General features: G+C 38.8%; 1 protein-coding gene across 1 annotated transcript in view; it reads left to right on the top strand.

Moving 5' to 3' along the window:
* MAP3K5 (mitogen-activated protein kinase kinase kinase 5) overlaps positions 1-12,702 on the top strand; it is a 170,038-nt gene that overhangs the window by 49,328 nt on the left and 108,008 nt on the right. Inside the window, exon 3 of the mRNA XM_005859126.2 lies at positions 3,091-3,230. Within this exon, the coding sequence (XP_005859188.1) occupies positions 3,091-3,230 (140 nt within the window). The remainder of the gene's footprint in view (positions 1-3,090; positions 3,231-12,702) is intronic.

The raw sequence follows: 12,702 nt of genomic DNA, 5'->3' as shown, positions 1-12,702 counted from the left end.
TCAGGGTTCTGAAATCATATTACCTACCACAAAGGGATATTATAAAGATTGAGTTAATATTTGAAAAGCATATAGTAGCCCTAGCTGGTTTGGCTCACTGGATAGAGTGTCAGCCTTTGGACTGAAGGGTCCCAGGTTCGATTCCGGTCAAGGGCATGTACCTTGGTTGCAGGCACATCCCCAGTAGAGGGTGTACAGGAGGCAGCTGATCGATGCTTCTCTCTCATCGATGTTTCTAACTCTCTATCCCTCTCCCTTCCTCTCTGTAAAAAATCAATAAAATATAATTTAAAAAAAGAAAAAGAAAAGCATATAGTACCTGACACATAGTAATATCTGAATGTGTGCTTCATGCATTCAGTGGATTTTAATAATTGTGGAATATTTTGTTCAATTTGTTATAATTTTATCATACTTTTCATTTTTAGCATGTCGTAGGATTATTTCACAAGGAAGATGACTTTTGCCAATTTATTTTACTACTTTTGAGAAGATATCCATCAGAGTCAGAAGGTAGCCATGATAGGATATTTTCTTTAGTTTGATAATCAAATATTACTGTTTAAAAAATGCTGTTACTCACCCTAACCGGTTTGGCTCAGTGGATAGAGCATCGGCCTGCAGACTGAAGGGTCCCGGGTTCGATTCCGGTCAAGGGCATGTACATGCCCAGGAGGGGGTGTGCAAGAGGCAGCTGCTAGATGTTTCTCTCTCATCGATGTTTCTAACTCTCTATCCCTCTCCCTTCCTCTCTGTAAAAAATCAATAAAATATATTTTAAAAAATAAATAAATTAAAAAATGCTGTTACTGGAAGTCCTAGCCAGTATAACATGGCAAAACAAAAACAGAGAACAATAACAACAACAAAAGAACACAAAAGACATTCACATTAGAGAGAAAAAAAATTTCTAGTTGCAGATGACATGGTTGTCTTTGTAGAAAATCCCAAAGCATGTCCCCACCCCTCCAAAAGCGCCTGGAACTAATAGTGAGTTTAAGTGAAGTCTCAGGATACAAGGTCAATATACAAAAATTAACTGTGTTTTAATATACTAGCAATGAACAATTGGGATTTGAAATTTTAAAAAGAGAAACATCTAGAATAGCACCAAAAACCCCCACAAAACCCACTTAGGCACAATTTTAACAAAATATGTGCAAGAACTGTACATTCAACTTAAAAAAATATACTGATGAAAGAAAGGAGGCCTGAATAAATGGAGAGATATGCCATATTCATGGTTTAAAAGACTCAATATTGTTAAGATGTCAGTTTTTCTCAAAATGATCTAAGGATTCAACACAATCTCAGGATCCCAGGAGGATTTTTTTGTAGCTATTAACTGATAACTCTCAGCTACCAACTGACTGTAAAATGTACACAGGAAAGCAAATATAAGTAAAACACCTAAAACAGTTTTGAAAACAGAAGAATGGAGTTCAAGGACTCATAATGCATCATTTCAATACTTACCATATACATATACATATATATATATGGCTAAGTGTTTGACCGTCTGACCAATCAACTGACCGGCTGGTACATATAATGCACACTGGCAATTTAAAAATAAACGTTGAATCGAGCATGTGCGATATGTATAAAGCTCTGGCTGGTACCAATCACAAGTGTGTTTTAATTTTATAATACTATATTATATATACTATTTTGACGTGTAATTTTATGCAGTAATGTAATTGCCACATGAATCTTTCTTCTAATTAATTTCCTTTCAATGTGCACGAATCTGTGCAACGGGCCACTAGTAAAGCTATAATAATCGAAGCAGTTTAGTATTATCAAAGGTAGACACATAGATCCATGGAACAGAATAGAAAATCCAAAAATAGAACCACACAAACATAGCCATTGAATTAGAGAGAATCTTTACAACAAATACGAAACTTGACCTGTACCTCCCACCATTTACAAAAATTGACTCAAAATGGATCATAGTTTTATGTTTTATTTTAGCATCAAATTCCATGAGTCAGATTTCTGCAAATAACCCCCCCCCCCCCCCCCCACCGCGACCACACACACACACACACACCTCGTCACTATTTTAACTTAGCTGGTATTTTTCTTTGCATGGCTCTCATTTGTTTTTCATCAGCTCCTGTTTTATTTGGTTTCCTTCTACCCCATTTTATATTGCCTCTTGTTTTTAAAATGCTGTGACTGATTGTGAGTGGCTGGCATCTGTGGGAGGAGGAAGCCAGTGTGGTTGTGGGAGGCAGTTGAGGGATGGATGGGTTAAAGTGACTAATTTTTTTAATGTGTTGATTTTTGAAGTAGAGATGTTGAGGACCCCTAAATCAAAGCACTTGGGGCATCTGTGGAGATGCTGATGATTTTTTTCCATTGAACCACCCTTGCATTCTCAAAGTAAATTTTAAACTAATGATTTAGTGTTCTTATAGTATAATACTTGGTGAATTTTGTTCATTTTTCTTTCATATCTTTGTGTATAAATAAATTTAAGGCTAATCTGAATTTCATTTTTGTAACATTAATATCAATTTTTGGTATCAGGTTAATACTACCTTGGTGTTAGGCATTTCTGAGCTTTGGAAGAATTTGTATATGTGGTTATATTTTCTTTCTTAGTCGTAATTTTCTGTACCTTTGCTTTCCATTTTTCTTGATTTATACTTGCTATGGGCATGCTAGATATTAAAATACATCTCTGGATTAATTCCCAATCTTACCTATTTGCTTTTTAAAATCTCATTTTATAGTTATTACTTATTGCTGCTTCCTATGGCTCTGCTTCTGCAACCTTAGTTAACTTGTTTTAATGTTGAAATTTAACAGAGAACAGCCCCACTTCTGACCATTGCAAACTCTCCTTAATTTTCAGTAATTATATCATCCATTTCTTGTTTTTTTTTTTTTTTAAAAATGCAGTTTGGCTACTTTTTATAAAACCACTTTCGGGTAGAATTGCAAATTCAAAATTTAGTGGTAAATGTAGAGGGAAAAATCCCTATCATTTCTTCGTTTACTAAGTTATTGAAACCAAAATGTGCTTCCTGGGCATTACTTAGGTGTCATCTTTGGGGGGACTTTGTTTTCTGTTTGCAGATATTGCTGTGGTGGAGATGAGCGATGCCTTCCGGCAGCCGTCCTTGTTCTACCACCTTGGAGTGAGAGAAAGTTTCAGCATGGCCAACAACATCATCCTCTACTGTGATGCAAACTCAAACTCTCTGCAGTCACTGAAGGTATCTCACTTGTTTACTAAATAGTTACTTTAGGCACCAGAGTTTTAAGGGTACCTCTCTATCATCCAAAAAAATTTAAGTAGCTTATTTTGTGAAAGAATGTTTTTGTCAGTTAGCTAAGTTGTGAAGTTTATATAGAATTCAATGTAGAAATTTGATGGTACACAGGTAGGAAAAAACTTAATGTTGAGGTCTGAGCTCCAGTTAGAGTCACACCTGAGTAAACTGTGTTAATAGGAAGTCAGTACATGCACTGGAGGAAGACAAAGAGTTTGCATAAGGTATGGTCAAGCCTCATGCTTGTCACCATTGGGGGTTTTGTGGGGCACACCTGCCTCCAACTAGAAATACTATGCTACCTACTGAAAGTACTCCAGAAAGTCTGTGAGTATCACTAGACAATTGACATCCTCTTTCACAGGGATATGACTTCAATTAAGATAAAAAAGGGGGAATAACAACTCACTGTATTTGTCTACAAAATTCAGTGTATCCCGTCATTCTCTCCATTATAGGAATTGAATGATATGAGGGTATATCCTCCATCCAAAAAGATGGCCTGAAATGCTTTTGCAAGGCCAAATAATTTTACACTGTGTGATTCGTTGAAAAGCATCTAACAGTTCAGTGAAGCTTGTGCTGAGCCTCATATTATCATTTCCTTTGTGAAACTTCTGGCTTGCTTTATGTGCATTTTTTCATCTATATCTTTCAGTTTCCAAATCAAAGCCAGCCTTGGTATGTGGAGCCCTAAAACCCAGAGCCATATTCCTAATGGCCTAGTAATTGTTATATGAAGATCTCTATCCCCAAATCCATGCAAAAAAAGTAATAGTATTTTGCTTTTATGTGAGTATCTAAAGCTTGTATGTCTTTCTCTGAAAAATCTTCAGTTTCTTTTAGTAAACACATTGACTAGACGCCAAGCATTTGTGCTGGGCATTGATAGACTATCCCCTTTCAGAATACTCTGAATACTCCTATGAGATTTATCCCTACTCTGCCTAAATCTCTTTTTTACCTGGAACAATTCTTTAAGAACCCCTGACTTAATTTTACCCCAGTTTTTCTACTTTAATTAATACATTATAAAGTTTTGTGATGGTGTATTTTGCATTATACATAAATTGACTTGCTACTATTTACAACATATATTGCAGTTGATGAAGTGAGATTATTTTATGTAATTTTTTATTCAATATTTTTGCAATATTTTAAGCAGGCAGTATTGTGTTGGACATTTTCACTCTACACTACTTTTATTCTTGCCCTGCTGATATCTGGTGATTATTTTATGACCATTCTTTACTTAGGGAAATTTTTTAAGTGAATTAAAATTAAATTTGAGAGAAAGAGATAAAGCTAATCTTATCAGAAATTTGTATGGGACAACTAAACTGACTTATTGCTTTGCTTTCAGCTAGACTTTGTATAGAGGTGTTATTGTCATTTTAATAAAATAATTTTTTAAAAGGCTAATCTATCTAAAACATACTTATGTGGCTTGTACATAATAGCTGCTTGTTATTGAGCACTTACTATGGGCTAAGTACCAAGTGCTTTATCTGCATACATTTTCACAGTAAATTCTTAAAATATGCCTGTGAGGTATATATTCTGTCACCATTTTATGAAATTGCAAATTGAGGCTCAAACAAACTCCATCATTTGCCCAAGATGATATAGCTAGCAAAATTAGGGGCCAGGTCAGTGTGGCTGCAAAGCCCATCCTCCTTAACCACTCAACTTTACTGCAGTTACTTCTAGTTAGAAGGATATCAGACATTCCTGCTAAGTGTGTTTATTTCAAAAAGCCCATCAACTATGTCCCCTGCATTCCATGCAAAGCCTTCTTTCTTTCCTCATCTTCCTTCTATTAATTTAAGCTTCTGCCATTTTTTTTTATTTAGCTTGTTCCCAGCTCAAATGGGTGTCTGATGGCAGAGGACAAAGGTCCTTTGGGATAGAAAGTGTTTTTTTTTTTTCAGTCTAACAATTTCCTCTGAGCTCAAGAAATTCCTCCAATCCTCTGCTACTGAGAAAAGTCTGTGTGTGTGTGCATGCTTAATTTTATTTATTCCTGTTTCAGTTAGTTATAGGTGTAACTGGTATCTCTGCCATCTACCAATAAAGAGGAAAACTGCTGTGAAATAAGGCAGAACAAGAGATATTTATAAATAATATGTTATGTATGGATATTTGTGGGATAGAATTGGGAGGGGAACACAGGAATCTTCAACTATATCTGTAATATTATATGTCTAAGTTTAGGTGGTATATACAGGATGTATGATCATTTTTATACATTTGATATACTTGAAGTAGTTCATAACTAAGCTTTTTTTAAAAAAAGGAAAGAACAAGGTTGCTGTACTCTGTCATTTTCTGTATCCATCAGGATAATTTACATACATATTGGGCATTTGAATTCCAAAATATTTTGTTTCTTTTTCCCAGCTGCGATTAGAAAGCCTCATATGTATTTGGACTTTTCTGCACTAAGATATCTCTATTCCCATTTTATCCATTAGAATAAATGTTTCTCTAGAGATCGATGTGCATATCAGTTAATGCTGACATAGTTTTTTGAAACAGAATGATTATGTGGGATTATCCCTTGTTCAAGAAATTTAGTTGTATTTTCTCTTTAATCATTAGTTGAAAAGTTGCTTTACCAATGGATTTTCCAGAAATCTATCAACATGCTTACTCTTTCACTGCCTCACTGAATACAGTACATACATTTATGATGGCTGTGACTCTTACTCTGTCTTAGTGCATCTGGTACTTTTTAGATTGGGATCAACTAGCATGAAATTTTGGGTGCACAAACCAAAATCTGTAACACTATCACTAAATTGGCCCTTTAAATATCAGCAATTTTTAACAGTATGGTGGTTTCTCAAAAATGAATATGTAAATAAAATAGCCAAATGATCCATCCTTTCCACTTCTGAATATATACCCAAAAGAATTGAAAGCAGGATATCAAAAGATATTTGTATACCAGTGTTCATAGCATTATTCACAATAGCCAAAAACAACCTGAATGTCCATCATGGATGAAGGGATAAACAGTGGTATATACACGCAATGGAATATTATTCAGCCTTAAAAAGGAAGGAAATTCTGACACATGCTACAATAAGGATGAACTCTGACATAGTTGCTCATTCAGACAATTCCGTGGTGCCTAGACCCATGCATGATCTTTTATCTGCAGGTACAGAGGGACCCAATCTCCCTTAGAGTTTGTGTGTGAAATTGGACATTAAGCCTGTTTTTCTGGTTCTCATTCATATCCACTTCAAGTAAATGGTTTTAATGTCCAATGTTGTAAATTTTGATGATTGTACCAGTCTCTAGTAAATTGGTGAGGACACCAAGGTAATTTTTGCAATTAATAATACCTTGAATTTAAATTGAATCGTTACCTCTGTTTGGTAAATCTACTCAGATTCCAGAGTGTTCTTAAACCCATAAAAACTTTTATTTTGCTCTTACATTATGGCTTCCTTTTCTTAAAGTTTTATCTCCCTTTCCAAGGTAAATAGCTAAGATGAATTTAGTTTTAGGTTGAATTTAGTATATGAAATTAAAATTTATATTTTTTCTAAGGATTTGATTCTTTTACTTTAACAATTACTTTTTACTACATACTTTTCAATACTTGAAAATAACACCTAACTTTGTCAGTGGTACAAAGTATATGGCATATGTTAGGAGAGACGGTAATTTGAAAATATGATCCTATGAAGTAGTGTAACAGTTTGTGCACCAGAAGCATTGGCCCTGCCCCTTTTAACAGTGCTGCCTCTAGACATTCCCGCAAGTGTCTGCTCACTTGATGACCCACCATTGACTTGTAAACCATGGACCTCTGTACTCTCTCAACCCTGTTCAGCATCGTCATCACATACATTTCCTCTTACTGTTTCATGGAAAGTTTTTTCCATTCCGTTGAGAGAAAAAACAGTCTTGTTCTTTTATTTTAATTATTTCAGAAATGATTCAACTTCCTTCTGAGCTACTTGACATTCATGTCCATTTGGGGAAAGAGGTAATTTGGGGGAGGAGCTGGTAGGTTATACATGTGAGCACGGCTGTATCAAGATTTTCTCTGACCATCTTGAATTGACAAGCCAGATTATTTATCTAGAGGAAGTGATTTCCCAGTTATAGAATCCATCCCTGAGGTTTTGCAAAGGGCTTGGGACTGGAGAGTCCAGTTTTCTTTCATGTCAATTAATAATACTACATCTTCTAAGCAATTGTTACTGGATAAGGTATGCCCTTGTTGTCCTAATTCCTCTTTTACCTCCCTACCCCCTCACCCCTAGCTCACTGTTTGTAGCATCTTATTACCATTTGTCAAAGGGAGAGGGAACTCTGTGCTACCCTGTAAATGGAAGAGGTCATCCTATCACTGGGTTAGCACCAGAATTTTTTTTCATGTGTAGAGACTTTCATCACAGGCTCATGCATTTGAATACCTTAAAGAGCAAGAAGGAATACCTCTGCACACAGAAAATGAGAGTCAGAACGCCTCTTGTCTCCCACCCAAATGGAGCAACAGTTGCTGAATTCTGTCCCCTTTCATTTATTGTAAATTAATGATTCTTTCATTGAAAGTTGATTTTTGTGGCACTCCAACCCATCATCCTATTTGAGTCATTTTAGAATGCACCCTTGAAATTATTATTGAAATTTATGTGTAAAATGTAATTTACTATACAGAAATTCATTATACCTATAACTTTTCAACAATTCAGTTGTTTTTTTTTAAAAAAGAAATACCTGTACTTGAATTAGATGGTCCAATTAGGCATTGCTGAAAGAAACAGCTGGTGTCAAAGAAGAGGAAGTTAATTACAATTATTGCAACACATTATAAGGAGAAGTTCTTGTTAAGGAGCTATTTCAAATGCTGTGTGTATAAAAATGTCACTCATCAGCATCCCAACCCAGTTTAAAGACATGTTTCTACTTACAGTAGAGTTCTCCCACCAAGATATACTAGTATTTATTAAACAAGAAACAGAATTAAGAGGGAAGGCCAGCCAGCATGGTTCAGTGGTTGAGCTTCAACCTATGAACCAGGAGGTCACGGTTCGATTCCTGGTCAGGGCATATGCCCAGATTGTGGGCTTGATCCCAGTGTGGGGCATACAGGAGGCAGCCGATCACTAATTCTCTCTTATCATTGATGTTTTTATCTCTCTCCTTCTCCCTTCCTCTCTGAAATCAATCAAAATATATATTTTTTTAAATTGAGGGAAGAAGACTAGAATTTCTTTTAGGATTACTTTCCAGCTTTGGTGCAATTTAACTTGACTTTTGGTATAGGTTGTTTTAATTGACAGTTGCTTATATCAAGAGAAGGATGTGTTCTTACCCCTGATCACAAAACAACACAGGTAGAAATTGTTTCTAGATCTGGAAATACAGGAGTTGAGTTGTGGTTGTTTTGCTTTGATAATATTAATACTCATATTATATATGGCTTTAAAATGCTTGAAATACTTTCATAAACTTACTTCATTTGGTCTTTAAAAACAACCCAATGAAATAGACAAAGTTAGGTACTTACTATATAGATGGGACAGATAGAAGATATTTTCTCAACAGATGAGAAAAACTCAGAGAGATAGAAAGACTTAGGGGGCACACACAGCTAATAAATGTCAGAGCAGGGCAAACCCCATGTTCTTGGAGTTGTCCTCAGGGACATTTTCATCTAAGTCTGTCTGTAAATTTCATATGTCCTATAGAAATATGATTTCCTAGCTTTTTGTTAGATTATTGAGTTGTGTTTTTAACCTTGAGCTTTTATATATGCACTAGAGGCCCGGTGCACAAAAATTTGTGCACTCGGGGGGCGGGGGCAGGGGGTTCCCCAGCCCGGGCTGTGCCCTCTCGCAGTCTGGGACCCCTCGGCAGATAACGACCTGCTGGCTTAGGCCTGCTCCCGGGTGGCAGAGGGCAGGCCCAATCCCTAAGTGCAGCCTGTCACTCACAGAGCCACAGGGCGATCAGGGGGTTTGGGCGCTGCCCCCTGTCACACACAGAGCCGCAGGGCAATCAGGGGATTGGGGAGCTCCCCCCTATCAGGCACAGAGGAGGGCTGATCAGGGGGTTGGGGTGCCTTCCCCTGTCACGAACAGAGTAGGGCGGATAGGGAGGTTGTGGCCCCGCCCCCTGTCACTCACAGAGCCACAGGGCGATCAGGGGGTTTGGGCGCTGCCCCCTGTCACACACAGAGCCGCAGGGCAATCAGGGGATTGGGGAGCTCCCCCCTATCAGGCACAGAGGAGGGCTGATCAGGGGGTTGGGGTGCCTTCCCCTGTCACGAACAGAGTAGGGCGGATAGGGAGGTTGTGGCCCCGCCCCCTGTCACACACAGAGCCGCAGGGCAATCAGGGGATTGGGGAGCTCCCCCCTATCAGGCACAGAGGAGGGCTGATCAGGGGGTTGGGGTGCCTTCCCCTGTCACGAACAGAGTAGGGCGGATAGGGAGGTTGTGGCCTCGCCCCCTGTCACTCACAGAGCCACAGGGCGATCAGGGGGTTTGGGCGCTGCCCCCTGTCACGCTGATCCCGGTGCCGGGAGCCTCGCTGCTCCGCTGATCCCGGTGCTGGGAGGCCTATTACCCTTTTACTATATAGGATAGAGGCCTGGTGCATGGGTAGGGGCTGGCTGGTTTGCCCTGAAGGGTGTCCTGGATCAGGGTGGGGGTCCCCACTGGGGTGCCTGGCCAGTCTGGGTGAGGGGCTGAGGGCTGTTTTCCGGCTGGCGAGTGACTAAAGCTTCCAACCGCTCCTTGTTTTCTTCTCTTTTTTTTTTTTTTTTTTTGGGCCAGCTTTAGCTCTGAGGCCTCGCTGCTGAAAACATAGATACAATGTTGCGGTCCGAGCCCGGCTGAATGGAAGCCCTTTTCTGGGGTTTTGTTTAGCTTCTTATTTGCAACATAGTATATAGTTGCTTAGAGTTGCAACTGAGAGGCTGGCAAGTTAGGCGGAGAACGTTGGAATCTGCAGCAAGCAAGCCTCCCTGCTCGCTTCAGTGCCTGGCTGCCGGCCGCCATCTTGGCTGACAGTTAATTTACATATACTCACTGATTAGCCAATGAAAAGGGTAGCGGTCGTACGCCAATTACCATGTTTCTCTTTTATTAGTGTAGATAACATGTAAGCACAAATGTAAATTAGTTTTCTTATGTAAAAGATGGGCCAGTTCTGTGACATCTGTGTGGGAGTATTCTTTCTAAGTCTTCTCAGCTTTACTTAGCAGCATGGGGAATGGTAAGGTGAGTCCCATCTTCTCAGTGAAGCTGAGGGTGTTCACAACAGCCAATCTGGTATTTCCCTGTCCTCCTTTGAAGCACTGGAGAGTATAAGAAATCTCTCTCTTTTCCCCAACATTAGTGGGAAAATTGCCACGCTCCTCTGGGACAGAAAGAGGTGTCAGAAGGGAAGACCCAGAAGGTCACCAGCTGGGGGCTATGCTCTTCCCTGGCCAAGAACTCCCAGCGCCTTTCCTTTCTTTCTGAAACCAAGATCCTGGTTGCTCATTCTGCTTCTCCCACCCTGAGTGGATTTGACTTAGCAACCCCACACCAGCTGTTCCCACTTCCTTCCCTTGGCTGCAATTACCCAAATTTTAGGCACAAACACTTTCCAATTTTGGATATATTCCGTTTATTTATCCTTAAAATGACCTCTTCAAAGTTAAATTGTCACAAATAGCTATTAAAAGTTGTCTTCATCTCCTCTTGGGATGAAACCTAAACTAGATTTTTTATTTGTCTTGTTTCCTTATTTGGTTATCAAAGGATACTGGAAAATTGGAAAAGAAACACGCACACTTTTTTTTTGTTTATTTTTGGTACCGCCAAGGACTATACTGAGCAGAAGTCCCCTAAAGATTTCATACAATTATGAAGTTGTAATGGGGCAATGCATCTCCAGAAATGTTCTCTGATAAGCTGAAGTTTATATTCATTTTATCTTTATATTTCTAGACACCTAGATGAGACACTTACATGAAGTGATGTGAAATATGGCAGTTGTCTCTGAAATGTATTCCCCTTTCTCCTTTTATTTATTTTAATGGGTTTAGTACAAATTAAGCTTTCACTATTCTGCTTCAGTAGGTAGATAGCTTTTGAGGTCTTGTTTGCTATTTATTTGTACTGAGTTAAAATGCACAAATAGTATTGTTTTTGTCTTTTCAGTTGTTACCTCATTTGAAGTTATATCATAAACTAAGTGTCTCCTTTAAGAGAACAATTTGTATCTAATTAGCTTCTATAAGATATAAGCAATAGTTCATAAGAATTCAATAGATTCCTATAGGGATGATTTCATACAGTTTTGTAATTGTTATAATGCAGGCATTACCTAAAATTATGGTTAAGAAGTCATGTAGGAGGATTGTTACTCCAATGAGTAATTCTTCAGGAAGACATATCATATTGGCTCTAAGCCAAAGCAGCTGTGGTTATATTCTGTAGGGAGCAGAGCCTTTAGCTCACTCAGTTCTCACCCCAAGTGACAAGTCACCTCCTGTGGCTACCACTGCCATTCCTGTGCCTGGTGCACCAAATGAGAGATGGTGGTAGAGTAGCTCCCGTGCAGGGCATGGGGGCATCTCTCCTTCCGGTGACACAAGGACAGTGTTGACTGTGATGGGCCTTTAGCCAAAAGCAAATGATAGAGCACAGAGTTTTAAGAGACCAGCGATCACTCAACCCAACTCTTAGTGTGTTACTTTACAGAGAGGTGAAATGACACCTGGCTCGTCAGGAGCAGAGCCAGAACTTACACGTATCTACCCAGACCATAGTCCAGTATCTTATCCATTCATTAACTTATTTATTCATGTTTTTATTGAGTGCCTACTCTGTGCCATTCAATTTGCTTGGCTGTTAGTGGGGTACAAATATGAATAAAACATGGCCCTGGCATCCAAGGGGACTCATTCTGTGGGATGGGGGAATCATATGAAGAAACATTTGCAGTTAGTACATGCAGTGCTGTCATAGAGGTGTGTATGAGGGTTAGTGCAGCCAAAATATGGCATCATCTACTTCTTTGGGGAAGATAGGTATCATAGAAGACGGTGAAGGCCAGCTTCACAGAAAACAGGTTTTTTATGCTATGCACAGGGGATGCTACTTAGCAGAGCATGAGGAGAAGGGCTTTTCCTTGTTATGTGGAGGAGAGAGGATCTTCCTATCAAGAGAACAGTGTATGAAAGGCTGTTGTTTACTGCTCTGGAGAGATGTATCATAAATCAGATTTCGAAAATTCTCCATACTGTGTTCCTGACTTTGTTGATTATCCAACATTTTTCTGTTTATCTACACTAATAAAAGACAAACATGCAAATTGACCATACCTTCACTATGCCTTAAGCCATGCCCACCAGCCAATCAGAGCGACTATATGCAAATTAACCCAACCAAGATGGC

The sequence above is a fragment of the Myotis brandtii genome, unplaced genomic scaffold, assembly GCF_000412655.1.
Source record: "Myotis brandtii unplaced genomic scaffold, ASM41265v1 scaffold123, whole genome shotgun sequence".
Taxonomy (NCBI): Eukaryota; Metazoa; Chordata; class Mammalia; order Chiroptera; family Vespertilionidae; genus Myotis; species Myotis brandtii.
Note: the sequence above shows the minus strand (reverse complement) of the source record. Positions and strands in the feature narration are given on the sequence as shown.